General features: G+C 40.4%; 1 protein-coding gene across 2 annotated transcripts in view; it reads left to right on the top strand.

Moving 5' to 3' along the window:
• The window catches only part of LOC124286700 (lysosomal alpha-mannosidase-like), a 38479-nt gene extending 31617 nt beyond the window's left edge, over positions 1-6862 (top strand). For both annotated transcript variants that reach the window (XM_046723116.1, XM_046723117.1), the window contains exons 19-27: positions 432-550; positions 776-877; positions 1182-1269; positions 2104-2190; positions 3964-4054; positions 4549-4679; positions 4860-5006; positions 5508-5631; positions 6163-6862. In XM_046723116.1, coding sequence (XP_046579072.1) covers positions 432-550; positions 776-877; positions 1182-1269; positions 2104-2190; positions 3964-4054; positions 4549-4679; positions 4860-5006; positions 5508-5631; positions 6163-6263 — 990 coding nt within the window. In that variant the 3' untranslated portion in view covers positions 6264-6862. The remainder of the gene's footprint in view (positions 1-431; positions 551-775; positions 878-1181; positions 1270-2103; positions 2191-3963; positions 4055-4548; positions 4680-4859; positions 5007-5507; positions 5632-6162) is intronic.
• Positions 6863-13482: the final 6620 nt, after the last annotated feature.

Raw genomic sequence — 13482 nt, 5'->3', positions numbered from 1 at the left:
TTGTAACGTGTGCCACGGATAGTGCAGGAAATGCTAACCTTTTCAGCGAAAACCTGAGTATCACTTTTTAATTACAATCTTCAACTACATAGTTGTGATATAGCGGATATCGTCCCATAGACTCTTTTCACAAATTTCCTGTTACTATTGAAAGGGTTCGGTCAATTTGATTTTATGTGATGCAGAGTGTTTCGATTCAGAAAAATATGGATTATATTGATACATGTTGATCTAACACGAGAAAATGAATGAGTTGAGCTGTCATTTGAATTCCAGTAGTGGGACATACTTCATTGTCGGTGGGTGAAACAAACGAACACAGCTAGTGTGTTGACAAACCAAGGTCCATGATAGATTCAAACACCAGAATATAACTGTAAGATCAGCCTGATAAAGTCCTGGAGTTAAAGCTTTCCTGTTCGTGTTATCAGGGCCCCAATGTCCAGGAGATACACCAGGAGTTCAGCCCATGGGTCAGTCAGGTGGTCAGACTGTACGATGGCGCACCATACCTGGAACTGGAGTGGACGGTAGGACCCATACCAGAAAGGTAGTCTAAGATATTTCATTTCATCATTTCCTGAGAACCTTTTAACGCGGGGTCATGACATCATAAAGATTCTTTCTGATTTTATGTTACTCGAAATGTTGTCAGAGAACAACCATATTTAGAAGGATGTGTTTTGCAATAACAGCCTTCAGTGACACAAACTACAGCCACATAAAACGTGTGTTCGTTACCTTCTCGTTAGGTCGTATATGTGTATTGTTTCAGTGCCCGGCAGGCCAAGGAGGTGATATCCCGGCTACAGACAAACATGCATACAAGGAAGACCTTCTACACAGACTCTAATGGTCGGGAGATGATTACAAGAAGGTACATCATTTCCTCTTCCTTGAAGACTCGAGTCGTTAACTACGCTGGGTACAATGTGTGAAGCCCATTTCAGGTCTCCCACGTCGTGATATTGTTGGAATATTGCTAAAATTACTTAAACCTAAACTCACTCACTCACTCATTCGCTAGCTACACAAGTGATGGCCTATCAGTACTGTCAACACTCTTACTGTGATGATACATATACCTGCCAGTGAATAAAGTGTACATGTGCTGACTGTCAGTGTAACTATCACCGATACGTCTGCATGGGATCCTGGTAACTATGTATTCCTTATTGCAGATTGAATGTCCGGGAACCATTCCCCTTTAACGTGACCTGCCCAATATCAGGCAACTACTACCCAGTAACAGGACGGATATTCATCACAGTAAGCATGACCATTCTCATTGATAACATGCACCTGTACCAATGTACAATTGACCATGGAGATATTAACAATGACAAAGATGCCACCTGTTTATCTACTGCGGACGGATATAACGCATGTAACTCACATTTTGAACAGCGCATTGTCTCTCTTGTTTGTGAAGAGAGGAACAGCCAGGTGTGCGACATAGGCTGGACACGGCACAGCACAGGCAAATGAATCAATGACTTTGTCGGCACTTGTGCACGTGCCCCGCGTACACCTGGCTGTCCCTTTCTCTGCACTCCTCCCTCGTAACACATAATGAACTGTTTCAACATTTTAATGATAGTTTGTTAAACAACTTTTTTAATTTTAGGACATAAATCCTGCAAAAAACTCGCAGAGTTGGTCTGGTGTTTTGATTATGATCAGCGTTTCATTGAGTATTATATGTTTATTAGGTTTCGAGTTCGATTGCAATTCATTGGTCCGCGTTTGAGCCAAACGTACTATAGTATATGAGAAGCTTGAGGCGGACTACTCTACCTTGTTGCCAGACACCGCAGACACGGCGTCATTGATATATGCGTGCAACATGGCTACAGAAGTGAAGCGGTGGTTTTCCCAGAACACCATTGAACATCTCGAAAACATTCCGTGACAAAGCGGTTATCAGTTTTAAAAAACGGACGTGTTTTCGTCCCAATGATAATGAATGACTAAAAAATACCAGGACCAAACTAAAAGGTACGCTCAAATGCTGAGCTTTAACCCTTGCATAATGCAGTTGTGACAGATAGAGTACATGCCACCTTTTGAGCAGTGGTGTATGGTTTGTTCTGTTTTGACCAGGACGATGAGAGGAATGTCCAGCTGACAGTTCTCACTGACCGGTCCCAGGCCGGGTCCAGTCTCCAGGACGGACAGATGGAACTCATGGTGTGTATTGTGTGTAGTGTACTGATGGTGTGTGTAGTGTACTGATGGTGTGTATCGTGAGTAGTGTAATGATGGTGTGTATCGTGTGTAGTGTACTGATGGTGTGTGTAGTGTACTGATGGTGTGTATCGTGTGTAGTGTACTGATGGTGTGTGTAGTGTACTGATGGTGTGTATCGTGTGTAGTGTACTGATGGTGTGTGTAGTGTACTGATGGTGTGTATCGTGTGTAGTGTACTGATGGTGTGTGTGTAGTGTACTGATGGTGTGTATCGTGTGTAGTGTACTGATGGTGTGTAGTGTACTGATGGTGTGTATCGTGTGTAGTGTACTGATGGTGTGTGTAGTGTACTGATGGTGTGTATCGTGTGTAGTGTACTGATGGTGTGTGTAGTGTACTGATGGTGTGTATCGTGTGTAGTGTACTGATGGTGTGTGTAGTGTACTGATGGTGTGTGTAGTGTACTGATGGTGTGTATCGTGTGTAGTGTACTGATGGTGTGTGTAGTGTACTGATGGTGTGTGTAGTGTACTGATGTTGTGTATCGTGTGTAGTGTACTAATGGTGTGTGCAGTGTACTGATGATGTGTATCGTGTGTAGTGTACTGATGGTGTGTGTAGTGTACTGATGGTGTGTATCGTGTGTAGTGTACTGATGGTGTGTGTAGTGTACTGATGGTGTGTATCGTGTGTAGTGTACTGATGGTGTGTGTAGTGTACTGATGGTGTGTATCGTGTGTAGTGTACTGATGGTGTGTATCGTGTGTAGTGTACTGATGGTGTGTGTCGTGTGTAGTGTACTGATGGTGTGTATCGTGTGTAGTGTACTGATGGTGTGTATCGTGTGTAGTGTACTGATGGTGTGTATAGTATACTGATGGTGTGTATCGTGTGTAGTGTACTGATGGTGTGTATCGTGTGTAGTGTACTGATGGTGTGTAGTGTATAGTGTGTGTATCGTGTGTAGTGTACTGATGGTGTGTATCGTGTGTAGTGTACTGATGGTGTGTATCGTGTTGATGGTGTGTATCGTGTGTAGTGTACTGATGGGAACACAACAGGTCACGTGTCTTCCAGCATCCTTACTGTACACAGCTAGACTTCACGTTTGTATATAAGTACAAATGACCCCATATGATTTCTAAAGTAGTTATATCAAATTCAGATTTTGTACACCAGGTGTGAGTAAGTGTAATGTTTCAAAGGGGAAACATTTGAAGTTAGGATGTTTGTTTTTCCATTTTGAAACAATTCATTGGGTAAACCATGATTGTCAAGATGTTGTTTGTTATATACGCACTTAGCACATTAATTAACGACTAGTTCCCAGTATGTAAACTTACTGATTACCTAAATGTATTGAGATAGTTTCGGTTTACATCTGAATTATCTCCTACCGCCTCCGTGGTGTAGTGGTTAGAGCGTCCGCCCGGAGAGCGGAAGGTCGCGGGTTCGATCCCCGACCGCGTCATACCAAAAGACTTTAAAATATGGTACTTGTTGGTCCCTGCCTGGCGCTCGGCATTAATGGGTACAACAAGGACTGGTCGGCTCGGAGTCAGTATAATGTGTCTGAATGGGGTATTCATGCTTCACTGCGGCATGGTATTTCAGTGGGCTAGCACTATAAAACCAGCTTAAGTCTGGGCTAGTACAAGCAGCCGCACATACACATACACACGCATGCACGTCGTCATATGAGCGTAATATTCTCAAGCACGACGTTAAACCCAATTTCACCTCGCCTCACCTGAATTATCTCCCCTTGTCTAGGTACATCGCCGAACATTCAAGGACGACGATTTTGGTGTGGAGGAACCGCTGGATGAGAAGGGAGTAGATGGAAAGGGCCTAATAATAAGAGGTTATTAATTATGTATTGTCCCTTTATGTAGGTGAACAATTTTGTAGTGTAATGATATTAAACCCCGGACCAAGGTAAGGCGTGCCAGTCCTCACAGTGAGGGTGTAGCATTTGACGCAGTGTACACCTATAGACGTCCACCAATCACGTGTGTCGTCGTCTAATGCCACGACCTGAAGGTAACAAAGTTCAGTTACGTTGAGCAGATGGAACGGGAGTATGCTTCACACAATATACACATAGGAGCAATCGATCCTTCAGCTCTCCACATTAATGTTATAATAAATAGCTGTGTCACCACAACCCGAAATGTTAAGCTTTGAAATAACTGTTGTGACTAATTTGATGGGGGTCAATATTAAGAGACCGTATAAAAATGGGAAACACGTGACCAGGTTTATCTTTCTTATTTAATATTTCCCATGTACTGTGATATTAAATAAATGATGTTTCGGACAAGTAGAACTGTGAATGTATGCTATGTGTCTTGGCAGGTAAGCATTACGTAGTTCTGAACACGATTGACCAAGCAGCGGAGGACTATCGCCATCTTGGGCTACAGGTGCATCACTTCCCTACACTGTCCTTCATGTCGGGGGTTGACATCAAGGCGAGCAGGTCAAAGGTGAGTTGGACACTTAACCCCTCAGATCTGTGCTATCCCGCTAACTGACGCCTTAAATAATTGTTACTCATTATAGTAGATTGGCAAATAGTTAAAAATATAATTATATAACATTATCTATTACACTAAAAATTACTTTGCATGATGCACTATGATGTCCTCCATCTGGACATATTTTAGACGAGTTGGCTGAAGAGAAGCCTACCGGACAATGTCCATCTCTTGACACTTGACCAGATCCACGGCGACCCCAACCTGCTCCTACTGAGGCTGGAAAACTGCTTTGAGAAGAAGGAAAACCCACAAACTGCAAAACTGGCTTTGCTTGTTCGTATTCATTATAGTGGGGAGTGGTTACGTGTAATGGTGTACGGTATACCTATATAATCGATCTGAAAAGTATTCCAAAGAAATAGAATCTGGCATGAACATAATATAAGTCTACCAACTATATACCTGATCACTGAACTTATTCAATCAAATGTCAAACTCAGTATTCACTGCAAGTATTCACATGTAAATATGAATGGTATAATATAGACCTTTGATTAAGGATATGGACACGATACTCAGCAGTTGTAATATATAATGAGTGAGTGAGTTTAGTTTTACGCCGCTTTTAGCAATATTCCAGCAACATCACGGCGGGGGACACCAGAAATGGGCTTCACACATTGTACCCATGTGGGGATTCGAACCCGGGTCTTCGGCGTGACGAGCCAACGCTTTAATGTAATATATAAAGGGTAATGTAACAGTACACTGTGTACCTTTGTGTTGAAGTCAAGGTTCTAGGTGACGGTTTAATGCCTGCTTGTGTATTTGCAGGATTACATCGACGGCATCAAGTCGGTGCTTGAACGCAGTCTCGGCGACAACCACAACATCACAAACGTCAAGCGACTCCGCTGGCACACCCTGGAAGGTCAAACAACGCCGGAAGATATAAGCGGTAACTGCATCAATGTCTAGTCGTTCCATCTTAAACGCGTGTTATTTAGTATATACATCGATAGCCCAGGGAAAACGTTACCTCTCTTGGAACAATCAGAATACCCAAACTTGTTATACAGCATATCAATATGTAGCAATCTCACTACAATTCGATCCTAGAACTTAAATTTGATTTTACTAAGACTGGAGAGAGTAATCACTTCAGCGTTATTGAATATTTGTACATCTGTAAATAGTCCAACTGTAGAGGTCCCTTCTGTGGTTTTGTACATAGAAGCCAGTCTGGGATTTATGCTTGTGTTTGCACTATAACCGCTGATACGCTTCTTAATTGTTCCAGGCTGGCTGGCTTGGTTGACACATGTCATCGGTTCCCAATTGTGCAGATCGATGCTCATGCTGTTGACCACTGGATTGTCTGGTCCAGACTTGATTATTTACAGACCTCCGCCATATAGCTGGAATATTGCTGAGTGCGGCGTAAAACGTAACTAACTCACTCACCTAACTACTCATTTCGTTGTTGCAGATGCAGTCGCCGACGTTCATCTTCCTCCGTACATCATATCATTAAAGCCAATGGAAATCAGAACGTTTCACATACATATAGAGCGCTCAGTTGTGACGTAGCTAGTACATATAAACATAAAGACATATATTATGCATTACTGATAAAATCTCATGTGTAAATGTTGTAATTATTTAAGTATTTTGTTCGCGAGTTTTGTCATGCTGTACAAACTGAGTAAAACTGTTGAAACAGGCGCGGTATTGACTCCCGATACCGGAAATGAAAATATGTCAATTATGAGAACTGTATTGTTGACAATACTCTTACAATACAAACTGGAAAGAAGACTTTCAATAGACGTTGTGAATGCAATCTTGAATTGTGTTCCACAGATACACCCGGGGTAGGTATGAAACTCACTTAGATAAGTTTTTATAAAAAAATTTATGGATTTAAGTTGGGGAGTTTAAAGCTAATTACACGTGTGATAATAGATTAAAGTTCACAACTGAAGTGATGGGTAGGTTGGGTTTGTCTACTGGAAACATTTTGGGGCCTAATCTTACTTTTTTCAAACTTTGTTGTACACCATACCACTATGAGGGGTATCCCGTGTTGTGTGTCGTCCAGAGGATTTTCTTACCTTATCACTTACAAAAAGATGGATTTGTATTCTGATACCATTTTGTAAATAAACACACGTCATATATATGGACAATATTACTCCTGTTTATTCATTAATTATTTATGGTGGTAAGTTGAACATGGAGAGCTCGATTGTGAATGATGAATGCCAAGAAGGAGATCAAGATATGCAGATGTGACCCTGAACACGTGCAGATGTGACCCTGGACACGTACAGATGTGACCCTGAGCACGTGCAGGTGTGACCCTAAACAAATGCAGATGTGCCCCTGAACACATGCAGCTGTGCCCCTGAACACGTGCAGGTGTGACCCTAAACACATGCACCTGTGCCCCTGAACACGTGCAGATGTGACCCTAAACAAATGCAGCTGTGCCCCTGAACACGTGCAGGTGTGCCCATGAATACGTGCAGATGTGACCTTGTACTGAAAAGACATGCAGAAGTGACCCTGAACACTTGCAGAAGTGACCCTGTGAAGAAATATATATGAATGATCTCATCAACATTCCGGCGTGAACACAGTGTCATTGAACATTTTAAACCCAGGTACATATCAGATTGAATGTTTGTGATTACGCTTCAGTCCAGTGCACACAAAGGCAGGTATTTGTACTCACTGAAAGACAGTATCACGAGCCGATCTACACATGACGTTCCGACACGCTAACCCTGTGGCGGAGAAGTAAGTACCCGAGGCTGACATCCGTGCAGGAGGTGTTGTTCGAGAGATTAATGCGGTGATCGTTGAGGTACGTGAATATAGTAGGATGGATGTGGCTTAACGTATTTCTAAACAACACTTCAGTGATGTCACGGCGGGTAAGCTCGACGTTACCATGTCGTGTTATATTCTGTACCTCCTTCCACAACATCGTCGATGCAGGGGGTTAAAGCGTTCGCTTGTCGGGCTTAAGTGCAGGGTTCGATTCCCCACATGGGTACAATGTATGAAGCCCATTTCTGGTGTCCCCTACCGTGATATTGCTGGAACATGGCAACCCCCTGGATGCCACAGGGACATATATATCCTTCCCCTTCAACCCTCAATTTGAAGTCGAATAAAAATCAAAATATCCCACGCACACAAATACACTTCACAGTTTCGAATTCTGCGGGAAATGTCCTGTTTCTTGATACCATCCAATATTATTTTAGACAAAGCTCAAGTGCTGAAAATGACCTTTCAAAATAGGCTTCATCGAAAATGGCGACATTTTTGACACAGTATGAAATCGCGATTCACAGCGTTATTTGCTGTATGTTTTGAAATGTGAAAATCGGATAATTCCTGGGAGTACTGAATTTCAAAACTAACCTATTCATGATCACTGATATCAGTTTTACATGAAACCGCTAATTATAATTCTGAAACGTTGCCGATGAATCGGTTGGGATGTTTTCGAAAATGCACTTACACGAACGCCGTAGAGCGCTTTCCGCCATATTGGATAGTGTTTACAAAATCACGTTTCGCGAAGGCCGGTATTGAGACGCCTATTACATCACGTATATTTCATATTCAGCTTCGAAAAATGCATCACTGAATTCCCCATACATTTTAGAATCAAATTGCAACTGGTCTGTGTCACCAATACCAACTGTCTAGATAAAATGAGACGAAACATATTGGGTGTGAAAACGAACGCTGTGCTCGAAAGACTACGCTGGTTCGAAATGTAAACAAAGGTATGGATGCCACAGGGACATATATGTCCTTCCCTTCAACCCTCAATTTGAAGTCCAATAAAAATCAAAATATCCCACGCACACAAATACACTTCACAGTTTCGAATTCTGCGGGAAATTTCCTGTTTCTTGATACCATCCACTATTATTTTAGACAAAGCTCAAGTGCTGAAAATGACCTTTCAAAATAGGCTTCATCGAAAATGGCGACATTTTTGACACAGTATGAAATCGCGATTCACAGCGTTATTTGCTGTATGTTTTGAAATGTGAAAATCGGATAATTCCTGGGAGTACTGAATTTCAAAACTAACCTATTCATGATCACTGATATCAGTTTTACATGAAATCGCTAATTATAATTCTGAAACGTTGCCGATGAATCTAGAATCGGTTGGGATGTTTTCGAAAATGCACTTACACGAACGCCGTAGAGCGCTTTCCGCCATATTGGATAGTGTTTACAAAATCACGTTTCGCGAAGGCCGGTATTGAGACGCCTATTACATCACGTATATTTCATATTCAGCTTCGAAAAATGCATCACTGAATTCCCCATACATTTTAGAATCAAATTGCAACTGGTCTGTGTCACCAATACCAACTGTCTAGATAAAATGAGACGAAACATATTGGGTGTGAAAACGAACGCTGTGCTCGAAAGACTGCGCTGGTTCGAAACGTAAACAAAGACAAATTCCGATTTTACACTGCGTAGCATTTTCTGAAATTTTCCAACATTCATCCGTCTATTCATAGCTTGCAATAGCTCAATACCTTTTGAATATGCATGGAAAGAGTATCGTAGTAAGAAATAGGAAATTATAAATAGATACAATGCAATGATTTGATAATTCATAAGAAATTGTCAAAGTTTCCGTGCAGCGTGACGCCATGACTGGCGCAAAATCACGCAGAACGACAACTGTAATATATCAGCATTTCTGGCTTCTTCTCTTACTTACAGTGAAAACGATAGAAACATATAACAATACACAGTTAGTCAGAATCATTCTGATTACTTACATCTCATATTTATGTACAAACGATCCCTGAATCAATGGAAGAGTCCTCGCAAAATCCTATCTATCCTTGTCAGCAAAGCCGCCATTTTGTAAGAAATAGGTCATCGGTAGTGATGTCATACGTCAACATTGTTGTACATATTAGGCAATTTCTTTGAGGTGAAGGTCGGTTGAACAAGAGTAAACACAATCGCCCAATCCTTCCGATTACACTGTCAGTATTATAATGTATATTTTGCGGATAGTTCAGATACTTTTTCATGAAACTGACCTCAGTATCTACATTTAGCCTTGTCAAATATCATATCATACTTGCATATAGGGTTTACGGTGTTTTATTCTTTGAAAGGTTTTGATTGTTTGAATAATATTTACATAAGAAATTGACACATTTAGTGCAGTACACCATATTCTAAACCTTTACACAAGTGTTAGAAGATCAAACGTAGCCATAACTGCAATATTACTTTAGTTCCTATGATGTACAATATTCAATGCATTTGAACTAATATTGCAGTTTCACATGAACAGGTTAATGAATGGCGATTTGATTAAACCTTATAAGTAAAACTGATAATATTTAATGAAAATGATTTATGTATGTTATGAAATGTATATGCACACACATTTAAAGGAAATGTCTTGTTCATTGCACATTTTTGTGTCGTTTTATAGAGAAAACAATGATGTAAATTGATTGGCCAGGTGCGCGTTTGTCGGAAACGTTTTATGATTCACTATCATTGTTTTCGATAATATAATCAATTCATATTCGATTTAAAAATATTGTGATGACAGGATATCAAACTCTAACTATATTTATACGAAAATTGTTTAAAAAAAATGTATAAAGCATGTCATGTCTTAATTTGGACAAATCTTACATCCATATTCTAATATATAGTACGTACTAGTTCCATATATAAAAAGCTATCTTTTTTGCATCTTCCATTGCATACGTATGAAGAGAAATAGCTGCATAATCATAAATAAAGTAAATTCCTATCCTAAACAAAATATTCAGGTGTTGTGAATTGTTATTTTTCATTTACGTTAAATTGATGCCAAACAGGTGCGCGTGTTGCTCATGATAAGATACACAGTCAAACTGTCTAATTGTTGATATATTCAGGACACTATTTAAAATGGAAAAAACAGGCATTTTATGTTTTGTCTAAAGAGTGTTAATTCTGAAAAAGAAGCCGAGACCTTTCACACAATTAATGGAAATTAGGTGAGATATATACTAATCAGAATACCAATGTCGTCACTTTCCGACGTCGCAAAATGCATAAAACAAGCAATGACGTCAACTAAAATGTTGTATTATTTTCAGCAATTTCAATACATTTGAAGATATGGCTAGTATTCTGGTAATAACGATGCAAAATTAGTCAAAATACATCTACACAAACAGGAGAATATGGGAATCTAAGAACTAACTTATATATCGGATAGGGCCATCCAAATCGCTATTACGTGCTTTCACATGTAGTACGTTGTCATCTTTTCTTATAAATTGTGAAACTACCAAAGCGTATCCGCTCACATTGGGGAACTTTGAATTGGAATAGTTTGGTTCACCGTGAACAAAAAATAACGAAAATATAGCGTCCGTATCCACAACAAATACTCTCCATGTGATTAGAGTTACATTGACCTCGTGTTAAGAATAACGGAGTTATGCCCCCTTATCATTATACGTGTATGACCTCTCTGTCGTCGTTTGACGTCGTAGAAGAAAATCCATTTTTGACATTTATTGCGAGTCATTTTTAATGTTGAGCGTATAATGTTATGCATAAGCACATAAATCCAATTCATATACACTTATGTCGTTCAGATATCAGGCTGTATTTTCTTCGCTCACACTTTCCGTAAAGATGCCAAAATAAAAAATTCGTAGCACAGTGCTTTTATGGGTGCGCGATAAAAAGCGGAGAAATTTACTGTTTTTTAACGCATAACAAAAATTTGGACAATATTTAGCAAGGTCTATTTTTCAAACCGCCGAGGTAGTTGCACTTATATTTATACCAACGGATAGGAAATTTAATATTCTACATTTCTGTGTAATTTTATAGCCGTACGTAGATCCAGGACCACGCGAGCCCAATTCTCGCTCACAACGTTCACTTTTCAAAGCTCGTATGAAAATGTGCTGCCTGAAAAAACTCGGCAGCCAGGGGTTAACTTGCATCGATTAGCTGATCGGGGAGTCTACAGAAATCATTTTTTGTCTCACTCTCTTCACGTGTTGACAGCTATACATCAAATAAATCGCTAAGCTATCGCGACCGCCTCCGTGGTGTAGTGGTTAGAGCGTCCGCCCGGAGAGCGGAAGGTCGTGGGTTCGATCCCCGACCGCGTCATACCAAAAGACGTTAAAATATGGTACTTGTTGGTCCCTGCCTGGCGCTCGGCATTAATGGGTACAACAAGGACTGGTCGGCTCGGAGTCAGTATCATGTGTCTGAGTGGGGTATTCATGCTTCACTGCGGCATGGTATCTCAGTGGTCTAGCACTATAAAACCAGCTTAAGTCTGGGCTAATACCAGCAGCCGCACATACACATACACACGCGTGCACGTCGTCATATGAGCGAAATATTCTCAAGCACCCAATTTCACCTCACCTCACCTAAGATATCGCGCCTCACGGTACCGTTTATTTCTTTATAATTGACAAATTTATGAACGTCCATGTACGTTATACGAAATACCCCACAAATCGGAATTAATTTTGAAAGTGAGAAATAAATTCTAAACAGTATGTATGTAAGTAGATAAAAAGTAATTCATGTTTGTTTTGGGTTTTTTATGGAGTTCACAATTAGTATTTGTTAATGTCACTGTATTTTGTTTACGTGCAGGAAGCAATGTCTGAAAAGGGCAGCGTGTATGATAGAGAGAACTAAGGTTTTACGTTTTATTTGTCTTGAGTAAATCGTTCAAAACACGGTGGGGCGGTGGGGTAGCATAGTGGTTAAAGCGTTCGCTCTTCACGCCGAATGCCCGGGTCCGATTCCCCACGTGGGTACAATGTGTGAAACCTACAGTCATTGGACATAAGTATTCGTCACTGTGCATAATTTCCATAGACATACATGTTAATTTGGTGCAGCTAGAAAAATTATCTTGCATTTATTTGTCGTTTGATCTTCTTCATATTTTGCACGTGTCATGAATCTTCTCAGCTGCAAAACATAATTTCCGTTTTATTTTCCTTTCAGTATCTCAAGAATGACTGCACTTTGATTGATGCGTGTCATGGTTAAGACAATTTTTAACATGGCGGTCTATGGGGAAAGAATACACAATGTTGCATATATGTTTCTCATGTAACTACAATGCGGAAAATACTTGCGGGAACATTACATGGAAATTATGTATCTGTGACCAAGCTGATTTCCTAACAACCTGCAAAATTTGACAAACAAATAACGAAAACTGAATTAATGAAAGTTATTACAGCTACACTAAAATAACGTGCAAGTCTATGGTAATTTTGCCGACTGACGAAAACTTACGTTCCATGACTGTATTTGTGGTGTCCCCCGCCGTGCTGGAATATTGTTAAAGCGGCGTAAAACCATACTCACTCACTCACTCAAACCAATGTCAACATGATACCTTTTTTAAATGAGAAATATGATACAGTATGTGTCTAGTGAAATCCGATGTGTCTGATCTGGTGACGAGGAAAAGCTTGTTGAGAAAGTCATCATATTTCACTAGACACATGCAATATCCTCAACAGGTTGCCGTCATATATCTGGAATAATATAATATAGCTTAGCGCCGCTTTAAGCCACATGATGGTGGCTTGTAAATATGTATGTGTAAACTAGACCAAACAGTGGTTGATAGCATGAGCAAGATGGGCTTCACACATTGTACCTATGTGGGGAATCGAACCCTTGTACACGGCGTGACGAGGGAACGCTTTAACCACTTGGCTACCACACCGCCCAACGA

Source organism: Haliotis rubra, unplaced genomic scaffold (genome assembly GCF_003918875.1).
Source record: "Haliotis rubra isolate DU_JTF1 unplaced genomic scaffold, ASM391887v1 Scf39, whole genome shotgun sequence".
Classification (NCBI taxonomy): Eukaryota; Metazoa; Mollusca; class Gastropoda; order Lepetellida; family Haliotidae; genus Haliotis; species Haliotis rubra.
Note: the sequence above shows the minus strand (reverse complement) of the source record. Positions and strands in the feature narration are given on the sequence as shown.